General features: G+C 38.1%; 2 protein-coding genes across 2 annotated transcripts; both read left to right on the top strand.

Annotated features, from left to right (window-relative positions):
• The first annotated feature begins 1,710 nt into the window (after positions 1–1,710).
• ap1m2 (adaptor related protein complex 1 subunit mu 2) lies at positions 1,711–7,743 on the top strand. The gene is made up of 12 exons (XM_034082359.1): positions 1,711–1,938; positions 3,157–3,313; positions 3,491–3,558; positions 4,501–4,631; positions 4,743–4,890; positions 5,494–5,620; positions 5,730–5,872; positions 6,293–6,364; positions 6,591–6,749; positions 6,855–6,980; positions 7,314–7,389; positions 7,518–7,743. Exons 1-12 carry the CDS (start codon positions 1,897–1,899, stop codon positions 7,541–7,543), a joined length of 1,275 nt encoding a protein of 424 aa, XP_033938250.1. The 5' UTR covers positions 1,711–1,896; the 3' UTR covers positions 7,544–7,743.
• Positions 7,744–7,846: 103 nt separating this feature from the next.
• Positions 7,847–10,924, top strand: cdkn2d (cyclin-dependent kinase inhibitor 2D (p19, inhibits CDK4)). Its single transcript, XM_034082545.1, has 3 exons — positions 7,847–8,287; positions 8,660–8,818; positions 10,046–10,924. Exons 2-3 carry the CDS (start codon positions 8,678–8,680, stop codon positions 10,397–10,399), a joined length of 495 nt encoding a protein of 164 aa, XP_033938436.1. The 5' UTR covers positions 7,847–8,287; positions 8,660–8,677; the 3' UTR covers positions 10,400–10,924.
• Positions 10,925–12,608: the final 1,684 nt, after the last annotated feature.

A 12,608-nucleotide genomic window follows, 5' to 3' on the forward strand; every position in this document is an offset into this window, starting at 1 on the left:
CCTTTCTCTCATATATACTAAGTCAAAAAAAGAGACTGGTTATGAACACAAGTCTGTTTCGAATAACTTACTTGTTTAAGGTGTTGGTACCTCATTTATTATTCAGATATGATCATGCCTCATTAGACAAATATAGTCCAGATAAGGAGAACCAAACCTATATTGACAAAAGGAGTGCATCGGTATGGAAAAGACTGATTTCCATCTGGCCTCAGAGGCACACATTCACACGCCTCTGTTAGGGTACTTTGTTATTCTTGGTCACTGCCTTCCTACACAAGGCTGATAAGAAGCAGACAGAATATAGACAAAGTCTGGGATCTGAGTCAGAATACCACAGAGAGATGCCCAAAAGCAGAGGGTGGGGGGCTGGTAATACTTGTGGATCTTGAAGAGGAAGGTTTATGGCTTAATAAATATGCTGAGCATGTCATCAGTAACCCTGAGGGCTGAATGGTCCCACAGTCTCAGGTAAAGGTACAGAAGAAGTGCAACTTTTATTGATTTGCTAGATTGTGCATGAGAACACACACATCAATATTTGTTTTAGGTCTTTGCAAAAAAAGGAGACATATTATCAAATAAGGAATAAACGATTATAAAGTAATGCTCGAAAAAAACGATCAACATTGCTATCTGCTTTTTTTATTTGTTCTCTTTTCTGTCTTATTTACCTAGTCTGAAGTGGTGTGACAAGAACAGGATCCAGTCAAGCAATAAGCTCCACTCTTGGGGATTGACCCTCCCCTGTGGGGTTGGACGGATGTTTTTTCTCACGATCAATCAGTTATCTACCATGGATCTATTTAGTTGCTGCCCTTTTACTATAGACTTACATGATACAACTTTGTATTCCAACATATTTGAAGTGTGTACTTTCATATATACATTTTTTTATTTGCATTCACAAAGCCCCACTATATACCTGATAAGGTACATCGAATTACATTCTCTTTATATTAAATCTACTCTGTTTTGGCTGTGTGAAAGGGTTTCCTTCAAATGCACAGGCAACGATGCCTTAAGAAAAGGCCACCAAACTATCATATTGTTTTGAGGACATCTGTAAATCTCACATATTGGTATACTTTACAAGGTCTTTGAGGGTTCAGATATGGGCAAAGTAGTGATACTGCACTTTGCAAACACAATATATACTATAACATTAAGATGTATCACTTAAAAATAAAGTTGTATTAAACATTATACAGTTATATGGTTTACAGTTGACTTGTTATAGTATTTCGTTATGGTAGTCTTAACATATTTTGTAATTTTTTTACTTTGCATGTATGTATTTTCCTTTTCATTTGTTTAATATTTGCATCAAACACCAAGACAAATTGTTTGTATGTGAAACGCCTAATTTTTCATCAATCTACCTGACACAAAGTAAATTAGCGCATCCTTTGCCACCTGCAAAATGCTGTATATTATTGGAACGTTCTGCAGTGTAAGTATTTTTTTTTACAGTTTAATTTGTTGATGTTGATACCTATATAGGCTACATTAACACTCTGAGTACCTCTTCAACCAGACATATCAATCAACATGATTCTAAAGGTCATAAGGTCAGCACACACGTTTTCCCCTGGTTTCCCCCCTGCTATTATTTGTGTGTATGTGGCGCCCTCTAGTGGTTAAATGGAGCAGCATACCCCCCTCCCCCGTCCCTCTGCTCAGGTGAGCTAGTGAATGTTTCACCTGCATGTCATGACGTCACGGCACTTTCAGGAAAGAGAAACGCAGGAGTCGCGATCACTTCATGCTGATAAATGTTTCTAGACTGGATAGCAAGACAAACATTTACACAGTGAAGACCCCGAGTTGAACTTTAATCAGAGTTTGTGTGCTTTTTTTTTTGTGTCGTGTTGCTCTTCTCTGGGTACAAACACGATGTCTGCCTCTGCTATATTCGTTCTGGACCTGAAGGGCAAGGTAAGATTAATGTTGATTGTAGACACTTACAATTGCTCATTTTCAGCGGCACACATTACAACACAGCACTTTTATTTATACTATTTAGTTGTTCAGCTGGAAGTGTAACTGTTGCTTTAACTGTTAAAATTAATGGCTCTTGCTTCGTTAAAAATTAATCAAGAGTCTGCGACACAATCATTCATTGGCCTTTCTGCTTACTTCCGGATACATGCCTGTCAGAGAAAATGCAGACTGTTACCTTAAATAACTTCAGTGAATGTGAACAATGGTGTCGCAGCACCTGTAGCCTTCAGTCATAGCATTTGTGTCACCATAGTTGTGTTGTCAGTGCACATCTTTCTCTTCAAACAGGAAGTGTAACATCAATCAATCAATCAATCAATCAATCAATCAATGTTTATTTATATAGCCCAATATCACAAATGTTACATTTGTCTCAGTGGTCTTCACAGTGTGTACAGAATATCAGTATGACAATACGTAACATGACACACAAGTTAGTGTAACTGAGAAATGGGAGCACACATGGGTGTTGTGTGTGAGACCAAAGGGTGTGTTACTCTGTAAAACAAACACATGTTACATTTCATTTAATCCAAGCAAGCTGCAGTAGGATGATATTGTTGGATCTTCAGCAGGTGTAAAGGTTGAACAGTTTTGCATCCGTCTTATCTTAGAGATCCTATCTTTCCATTAAAATATCGTAGGTCATTGTTTTTAACGTAGATATGGTCTGCAGACTTACAGGGGTAGATGACAAAATAAATCATTCCCAATTAATATTTGCTTTGTCTACTGTTCTAAATCAGTACATCAACGCCTTAGGGCCGGTGTAATATGTTTATATTGAATGCATCTCAGTCGGGTACAACATATAAACAGCATCTTATTAAAATTTTGTTTTAGCCTCGTAATCTCTGAAGAATCCACATCAGGTGTATCTCGGGCTCATTTTCCTTATTGTTTATTCTGATGATATCACAAAGTAACTTGGTTTGTCCCACTAACCCCAAACATACTCAATTTACCATCACATTAGAGAAATAGAAACTGAACATTGTTACTAAAGAGATGCTGGAATTTAAAAAAACGACTTACTTATTTTACTATATACACCTAGAATCAGCTAATCAGTGTACTGAATAAATAATATTAAAACTGTGATTTGTGATAAAAGATTTTACTCAACAATTTCAATATTCTCTTCCCGCTCAGGTGTTGATTTGTCGGAACTACAAAGGTGATGTGAACATGGCGGAGATCGACCACTTCCTGCCTTTACTCATGCAGCAGGAAGAAGAGGGGCTTCTCTGCCCTGTTCTGTCACACGGCAACGTCCACTTCATGTGGATCAAACACAGCAACCTCTACCGTATCCATGTCCTAAATATTTCTGGCAACCATTAGTTATGAAGAAATCCAATTAATAACTGTCTAGTCAGCTTTAAGGGACACAAGTATTGAATTACATCCTTAAAATGTATGGAAGTAAGCAATAACAGTGATCAACAGTAATATGTAGAATACACCTTGACCTGATCGTGCACAGTGGTGGCCACTACTAACAAGAACTCCAACGCCTCCCTTGTGTACTCCTTTCTATACAAAATTGTCGAGGTGAGTCACACTGTCCTGCCAGTGTTGGCAGGACATGAATTAAAATGTCGAACTCGGACTTCATTTTAAGGACATTTCGGCCAGGAGCTATATTTGTTTAAGCACCGGATGGGCAAAACAGGAGAGTGTGTGCACTAGTCTGCCTTGATCTATGAATTCATGTCCGTGACTCTCACAGTATCTGCTGCCGCAGCTGTTTTATAGAAGGAAAACTTCACTTCATGAAATCTCTGCAGCACCAGGAGACAGCGGGAGGGTTAACTCAGCCTCTGAGAAGACGAGCGCGCAGTGCCTTTCACGCACCGCCTTTCACGCACCGCCTTTCACGCACCGCCTTCAATGTGTTTACCTTCAGAAGAGCGACCGCAGGTTGATGTGTTTTAACAACACACCTCTACACACACACACACACACACACAATTTAAACGCAGACTTTTGTTCCTCCATGTTTCGTTGTTATTGTTTCACTGAGCGGACCCGCACATTTTTTTCAAACGCTCCCCTTTTTGGTCCATCTGCGGCGGCAATAGGTTTTGTGCGCTGTGATGATTCCGCTGTACCTTTAGTAATGAATATTAAATGTTGTGAGGAAATCTTTCCACCAATAATTCCAATAAGTAATCCAAAATGTATTCACTTCAGGTTTACGAAAGTAACTGTAATCAGATTACTCGTTTTTCAAATGTAACGTGAGCTGAATACAGTTACTTGATTTTTGTATTCTGATTACGTAACGCCGTTACATGTATTCCGTTACAACCCAACCCTGGTCACACGTACACTACTGCTTAATCTATCTATCTATCTACCTATCTATCTATCTATTTGCGTGAAGAGCCTGTAAAAGTGGGCAGTTAGAGAGAGTGCTAATGTAAACTAAAAGCTGGCAGTTACTCAAAGCCAACACTGATGAGGCTGATGTGTGTTATGTGTATCATTCAGGTGTTCACAGAGTACTTCAAAGAGCTGGAGGAGGAGAGCATTCAGGATAATTTTGTGGTTGTCTACGAGCTGCTGGATGAGCTTATGGACTTTGGATTCCCTCAGACTACCGACAGCAAGATCCTACAGGAGTGAGACATCACAAGATACTTACATTCTGTACAGAGATATAAAACATGTTTACATTAATAAGAGTGTGCTGTTATTAATCACAAGACCTTTTTTTTTTGCTTCCCTTGCAGATATATTACTCAGGAAGGTACCAAGCTCGAGGTGGCAAAGTCCAAGGTGCCGACCACCGTCACCAACGCCGTCTCCTGGAGGTCAGAGGGTATCAAATACAAGAAGAACGAGGTCTTTATTGATGTCATTGAGTCCATCAACGTACTGGTAAGATGCAGGGCTCATTCTTATCATTCTGGTACAATAAGGTTACATTGTATTTTTGCTTGTATTACTTTTACAGAGGTGAGGCACATTTTTATTATCAAAGTGGGAGCCAATACTGCATAGATTTTCTTTTAAAGTAAAAAATATATTCAAGAGCAGGATTAGGATGTAGTGTTTTCTTTAGTTTTTATGATGAGGATTTTGCTGTTTAACATCAGATATTTGCTGCCTCTGATTTCCCCATCATTAGCAGTGATAGTAGAGGAGGTATAGTAGTGTCTCTATGTCACAGTACAAGAAGACAACAAAGTTCATTTGACTTTCAATGTAACCTTGTATAATTAAACTATATTATTTATTATCTGCTTGGATTAAGTCCCATTTTCATAATAAATAAAACAAATTTAATTATATTTATTTCATTTGACCTCAAGTCAAACTTTTTTAGCACATTTTAGAACAGCCGCAGTTGACCAATGTTACTTTGACACAATATCTTGGTTTTTTTCTGAGCATTCAAAAAGAATGCTTTATCTCACTTAAAATAGGATTGGTATGATTTATGTATCTATATTTATTCACCACTCTATATGGTTTGTTCAGGTGAATGCCAATGGCAGTGTGATGAGCAGCGACATTGTGGGCAGCATCAAGCTGAAAACCATGCTCTCTGGGATGCCTGAGCTGCGACTGGGCCTCAACGACCGAGTGCTCTTTGCTCTCACCGGACGTACGTCTGCAGCCATAACATTATTATCTTTTACTCTATTCTTCTAGATAGATCTGTAGCTCTGTTGTACATTAAAGTAATTCCACTGCTTGTTTTATTTTGTGTTCAGGTGACAAAGGAAAAACAGTGGTGATGGAAGATGTAAAGTTCCACCAGTGTGTCCGTCTCTCTCGCTTTGATAGTGATCGAACAATCTCCTTCATTCCTCCAGACGGGGAGTCTGAGCTCATGTCTTACCGCATCAATACCCATGTAAGTCCAATTAATTACAAAAATAATTACCACCATGTATTCATCCTTAAATGTTTAATATTAAATGTACATGTGCCGCATAATGGTTCACACATTGCATTTCTTACAAGCTATAAAGCAGAAGTCCTGTAGATACATGTCTGTTTAGATGGTAATTTGCAAAGGATATAGATAAGAAACTATTTTGAATGAAACAAATAAATATCTTATTATAATAACTTTGGCCATAAGCATGAGCAGAAATGAGTCTAGTAGTACATCTAAGATAAGATTTATTTTATTGATCCAAATTTGGATATTTTGTAGGAAAGCCTTATTGACCCTTATAGTGCTATGCATGTCATATTATTTTGATTAATATTATTAGTACTGTTTTGATTGTAAAGTTGTATGATGAAACTCTAATCTTCCTCCTTACAGGTGAAGCCTCTGATATGGATTGAATCAGTCATAGAGAAATTCTCTCACAGTCGAGTGGAAATCATGGTTAAGGTACTGGCCACATTTATTGTCTATCTACACTAGCAACAAGATAACACTTTTTTTTTTTTAAATATATTGTTTCACTGGAGATATATGCTTTAAAAACAAGTAAACTGAAAGCATGACAAATAATAATTGGTTAATAATATAGGTTATCTCATACTTGTTTCAGTTGAGTTCATTTTCCATTGCATTGGATTAGCTTTACAGTAACAGTTCTTTGTTTTTTATGTAGGCAAAGGGACAATTTAAAAAACAGTCTGTGGCAAATAATGTGGAGGTGAGGGTCCCCGTCCCCAGTGATGCTGACTCCCCCAAGTTCAAAACCAGCACAGGCACAGCCAAATACGTGCCTGAGAAGAACATGGTGGTGTGGACCATCAAGTCTTTCCCCGTAAGAAATTCACAACTTTGTTTGTTACATGTACATATTCTTTCCATGTTTCTTCATGTCTTTTTAATCAATTTTGTCTGGGTGTGCATCCATTTATCCATTCAGGGAGGTAAAGAGTTTCTAATGAGAGCTCATTTTGGTCTGCCAAGTGTGGAGAACAATGAGCTAGAAGGGAAGCCTCCCATTACTGTGAAATTTGAAATCCCCTACTTCACAGTCTCAGGAATACAGGTTTGTGTGTGTTTATGCTATGTCTCCTTTAATTGTCAAACATGATCCCAGAGATAGAGCTTGCGGTAGAATAGATCGAGTCCATTTAAAAGCAAAACACATTTCTGGATCTGAAACCTATCAGAGCCTCATGTATGTTTTTAATATCAATATGGACAATTTTAAAGCTGTAAGCAGATCAATTTGTATTGGGCGTCTACAGTTTTCAGCCTGTGGATAGTCAAGTCAGGTCATGAACGGCTGATATTGTGTGCTCAGCAAACTAGATGTAATTGACATTGCTGATTCACTTGAATGTTTCTTGCCTCAACATGTTGGTGTCTCTTTTACCAGGTGCGGTATATGAAGATCATTGAGAAAAGTGGTTATCAGGCTTTACCATGGGTCCGGTACATTACACAGAGTGGAGGTATAATTATTCTTATTTATAATCAAATGACCTACTGTTTTCAGAACATATACATATATGATGTGATATGGGTGCACAAGTTCAATCTCCTTTAATTTAACATTAACATTTGTTCTCTTTTCATTTAGACTACCAGCTGAGGACTAATGTGTAAAGCCTGCCAGAAGAACATGAATAATCACTCTAACTGGACTGAAAGAGTCTTTTGAATTTCAGCAGCTCAATTTAATGTCAGCTATTTTGTTTTATGATCTGTGTGCAGCTTGATTTTAATGTGTTTTTATTGTGGGACAACTGCACATTATTTAAATGCTTAATGAAATAATTCATTTTAAAACGAATCTTTACAACTGGCCTTTGTATTTTTGTTATGCTCCTTTTGTTTATTTCATGAGTTTACAACCACATAAGGATCGTTTTTGTCATCACATTTTATACATGCCTTGTGCAATCACAGTAACTAAATTCCGCCTAAATTCAAAACGTACCCGCCTTTTTTCAACACTTGTCTCTGGAGAAATACAACCTAAGGTCAGAAATGTGAATGAACAGCCTTTGAAGATATCAACGTATACCGCTTTCTTCGCAACGAGCTCTGATTGGTCGACTGCTGCTGTTACCACAGTGATGATGTAGTAACAGAGTTGTATTCCCGCCTCTTTTACCCTATTTGGAAGAGCAACACCCTCTAGGCAAGCTATGATTGGTCAGCCTATGTCCACTCCAATGTTTGTAAATTGTAGTCTTGATACACCGCTGTGTGGATCTCAGCGCGCAAATGTATTTTCTAATGTTGATAAAGTGTCCTTGTTTGGATTTTATTTAAAAAGTACTGGTCTTTAAAAACTGCGGGATAGAAAATCATCTCGGCGTTCTGGATCTTAAGGAACCTAACAAGGTATGCGTAAACGCTCTCTGGTTTGTTCTCTTGTTGTTAGTGTTAGCGGTTAGCCTGGTTGCTAATTGTTTGTAAGATATAGTGAACGTGACTTGTATGTATCTGCTGTTAACACATGTTTTCAGAGCTGTGTTATTAAAACGAAAGATTTGTAGAAACGACCTGATGTAACATTACGCTAGTACAGTCGGATAACATGGCGTCAACGGGGAACTGAATCTTACGTTAGCCGGATGCTGTAGTAGCTAGCTAGCAAAGTCTACCTTCCTGAATCCTGACCTATTTACAGTCCATTCTACGTTTATTAATACCACCACAAGAAGCCCATGGTTGTAGTTTCGTTTTAATTGTTGTACATCTCCTGTTGACCAGGCTGAAAGACAGACTATAATGGTCCTAAATCAGATGGATGACGGTAAAGCTTTAACGGCGGCGGCAGCCAAAGGAGACCGGAGCGAGGTGCGGAGGATCCTGGAGGAATGCAGAGTGCACCCTGATAATCTCAATGAATTTGGCAGGACTGCGCTACAGGTGAGGACCAAAGCCCTATGAGTGTTGATAAAGGTTTCTTATTAATTGAGGTATTGACTAAACGAATACATATACTGTAGAAAAACGTTAGTCCAGTCCAGGTGGTTCTTCGGTTAAATGTCCCTCTCCTTTCCTCTTGAGATAACAGTAGCCTAATATGGTTATCTTGGACAGTTTCCTGTTATGAATAAGTTAAAGTGCCGTGTATTTAAGTTAAAACCCTGTTTTATGTTATACGATATATATCACTTCAAAAATAATACCCCATTCCGAGTACTGGGGGATTTGATATTTGGGTAATATATTTAAGCGGCTGTGACGCACTGGGTTATTGCGCTGATCTTCAGCCTTGCTTGGGCAACACATTTCACCCGAAATTGCTCGTGTGGGTATTGTCCACAGTATACAATGTATTACACGTCTAATATATGTAATATAATGTGTTGTAAAGCGCTAAAATAAATGTCATGTATTATTATTCATTAATTAATTATATTTTGGGCAACACCGACATCGCATACAAACAAGATTAACTCTAGCTATTTCTGGAACATTTTACGTTTTGACCAAACAAGAGGATAAACGCTCAGTTGCCACTTTATTAACTTCACTTTGAACTAATTGTAGTCCAATACAACCAATCGGCCTTAATGAGTGTTATAATCAATTAGTTTTGTTAAACGTTGGTCTTTGAGGCTCTTTATGGTGCAGTGTTGCTTCTAATACTTACTAAATAAATACTATGTATACAATCAAGAGCAAAGCGATAGTATTGCTGCATTGTTCTCTTTATAATTTGTTTGTATCATCTTTTGAAAAGTTCAGTTCACGAAATGTCAAAATAGAGAAGAATATTCACTCTATAATGCAGATCTCTAGATGTTACGTCCAACCAATAATACCAAAACATTACATATTTGCAATAGCTAATTAAGTTAATACATAATAATAGATTAAGTTAATAAAAGTGAGAACTGACTGAAAAAGATATCTGTATTTTTTTATAATGTCATTAACCCTTTACACAGTTACTGTTTTTATGAATGTATTCTCCCTGGGTTATATTTAACAGATCTGTTGATATTTCCTTTCATGGCTTAAATGATAAATGTATACTGGTGTAGTGATTTCTGTGGACGTCCTTAACATGAAAATGTATTTGAGAGGATCTAATGTTACAAATAGCGCTTTAACCACAGCTGCTGAATTTCTCTCTTTCCCTTGCAGGTGATGATGATGGGGAACTCAAAGGTTGCGAGTTTGCTTTTGGAAAAAGGAGCAGATCCCAACGTCCAGGACAAGCATGGGATAGCACCCGTCCATGATGCAGCCCGGACAGGATTCCTGGACACTCTGCAGGTTCTGGTGGAGTACGGTGCTTCGGTAAACGTCCCTGACATGAAGGGCGCCCTGCCCATCCACATTGCCATTAAGGAAGGCCACCGGGATGTTGTGGAGTTCTTGGCACCGCGTTCCGACCTGAAGCACGCCAACATCAGCGGTCAGACAGCGATAGATGTGGCCCGAGCTTCGTGTGCGCCTGATATGATTGAATTGCTTTACTCTCACATTCATAGTTAGTCAGGGTTCTGGGGTGCTTTTGGGTGACCCTAACCAATCTTTTTTTGTTTGTCAAACCTGGTGACTTGAATTCATTGCTGTGTAAAGGATTCTTTTTTTGTTAATAGTGGCTCAGCCTTAATATGTGACGCAGGACATGTTGTTCTGGCAGCTTATTGTCAGTGGATGGGTGACTATATACAGTAGACACCTCTTTTGCACAGTGCAATTCAGGCACCTTATATTTCCCTTTGAATTGGGAGTGCACATTTTGTAGATAGTTGCCCGATTGAATTGCATTATTTCCATTGTGTAACAGTCGAAACCTTGCATGTGTTTTTAAACACTTTTACAGAACTTGACATGGTGCACCCTGATTGCTTTTCATAGTTTTGTTTCTCTTAATTAGATGTACTTAGACTTTGAATTTAACCTTATTTATTTTTTTGATGTGACTTTGTAAATAGCAACATTTATTGTGATTTGTTGAAATGTTATTTATATAAAGACTATAAAGTGAGATTATTCACTTTACTATTTGAAGAAGAAAACACAAAATAAAGTGTTGAACTTGAAGTACGGATCTGAGTGTTTTATTTTTAACCGTGTTCGTTACCATGAAGTTGACTCTCATGTACACTGACGTCCGGACTGCAGCTACCATTGAGGATAGTCAATTCTGTAATTTCTCGGACTGATTGGCTTTTTATAACCGTGGCTTATTTATGATGCTTTTTTACTTATATTGAAATATATATTATATTGTTTTCTTTTATTTGGGAGGCAGTAGGGTCCACAGTGATTATAATTAAGATAAAACAACATTCTGCTACATACATGTTTTTGCTTTTACTGATTTGTTTTTAATTGGCTCTTTTTCTTGGGATCTATAATGCCTATAATGATATTTTAAATGTAATTAATTACAGGTGTAATTACAGGAAACTCAATGACTTAGCAACAAAGGGCGCCGAGTAGACATTGCTTTAATTTGGGGGGAAAGGGTGGGTGATGAAAAGGGCTTGGAATCACTGACAAACATATTTTTTTGTATTTGCAAGTTTTAACAATCTGAAAACAAACAAAAACACTATTAAATCACAACTTTAAATTCATTTAGGATTATTTGGCCTTTGTAACACCATTTTCCTTTTCATAATCTAATGTATTATCAGTATTGTGTTAGCTACATGACTCCTCAAGTGTTCAGCACTTCTCCAAGGTGATGCATGAAGGGCATTCATAATAACGGCACACTGGAATGCACTGCACAGTGAAAACCCTCTCAAAGGTCATGCAGATAGCAGGATGGAAACTCAAAATGAATGAGGGCCCTGTTGTCTTGAGGCTTGTAGGTAACGGTGGCACAGTTTGCTGATGTTTGTGAGGGCAGATATAGTACAATGGGTATTCTGTTTGCTTGTGTGCCATGGGCCAACTACACTGTCAGAGAAAGGAGATACAGTTCAACCACTGTGCTGCTGGGCCGCAGAGAGGACCTGCAGGCTGTCACAGAACATGTAATACAATAAAAGTACAATTTGATGCAGTATTTTTACTTGTAATGGGGTGTTTTTTGTTTGTTACAGTGTGGTATTGCTTTAAAATACGGATTCCGAAACTGCAGTCTCCATTTTCATATTGTTTTTACCTTTCCCTTTTAGATTTACATAGACACTTTAGCTGGGAGATGCACAGTCCAACCACATTATTTGAATTGAGAGCATTAACTATTCTACTGGAGCAGCTCCACGTTAAATACCTAGTTGTTCTTCAGCTCTAGTTACCAATTTTCTCCCAACTAGTCGTCCTTCTGTGTCTTTTGTGCTTCCACTATATTATCTTGTGTAATAAAGTCACACAAATACAAATTATGTTCCAATACACACACACAAAACAGTTTTTAAAGATGATATTCTCAGACAGCCCTGCCTCCTGCCACCAGGTAGAGCTCTCTTTCTTCACAAAGAACACATGTGGGCTGGATGTGCAAACACTCTTTGTGTAAACACTGGTGTGTTTCGTTCGTCCTGCAGGTTGGGAGGGTTTCAGTAACAGTGACTCGTTTGCAAACAGAAAGAAGTAGTAGGGGTAAACAAGAAAAACCAGTATACCACTCAAACAGATACCGGAGTGCTGGAACACATGATGATTACATATCATCACATGTTAGATGCTTTTATCCAAAGCGACTTACATACTCTATACTGTGGACAATCCCCACAGGAGC

This window comes from Pseudochaenichthys georgianus, chromosome 1 (assembly GCF_902827115.2).
Source record: "Pseudochaenichthys georgianus chromosome 1, fPseGeo1.2, whole genome shotgun sequence".
Taxonomy (NCBI): Eukaryota; Metazoa; Chordata; class Actinopteri; order Perciformes; family Channichthyidae; genus Pseudochaenichthys; species Pseudochaenichthys georgianus.

Excerpts from the sequence above, each read along its gene's own strand:
- ap1m2 (XM_034082359.1), top strand. The coding sequence starts at position 1,897 with ATGTCTGCCTCTGCTATATTCGTTCTGGACCTGAAGGGCAAG. Across the intron at positions 3,314-3,490 it reads CAAACACAGCAACCTCTACC|TGGTGGCCACTACTAACAAG; the intron begins GTATCCATGTCC and ends GATCGTGCACAG. Across the intron at positions 6,750-6,854 it reads GGACCATCAAGTCTTTCCCC|GGAGGTAAAGAGTTTCTAAT; the intron begins GTAAGAAATTCA and ends TTATCCATTCAG.
- cdkn2d (XM_034082545.1), top strand. The coding sequence starts at position 8,678 with ATGGTCCTAAATCAGATGGATGACGGTAAAGCTTTAACGGCGGCGGCA. Across the intron at positions 8,819-10,045 it reads TTGGCAGGACTGCGCTACAG|GTGATGATGATGGGGAACTC; the intron begins GTGAGGACCAAA and ends TTTCCCTTGCAG.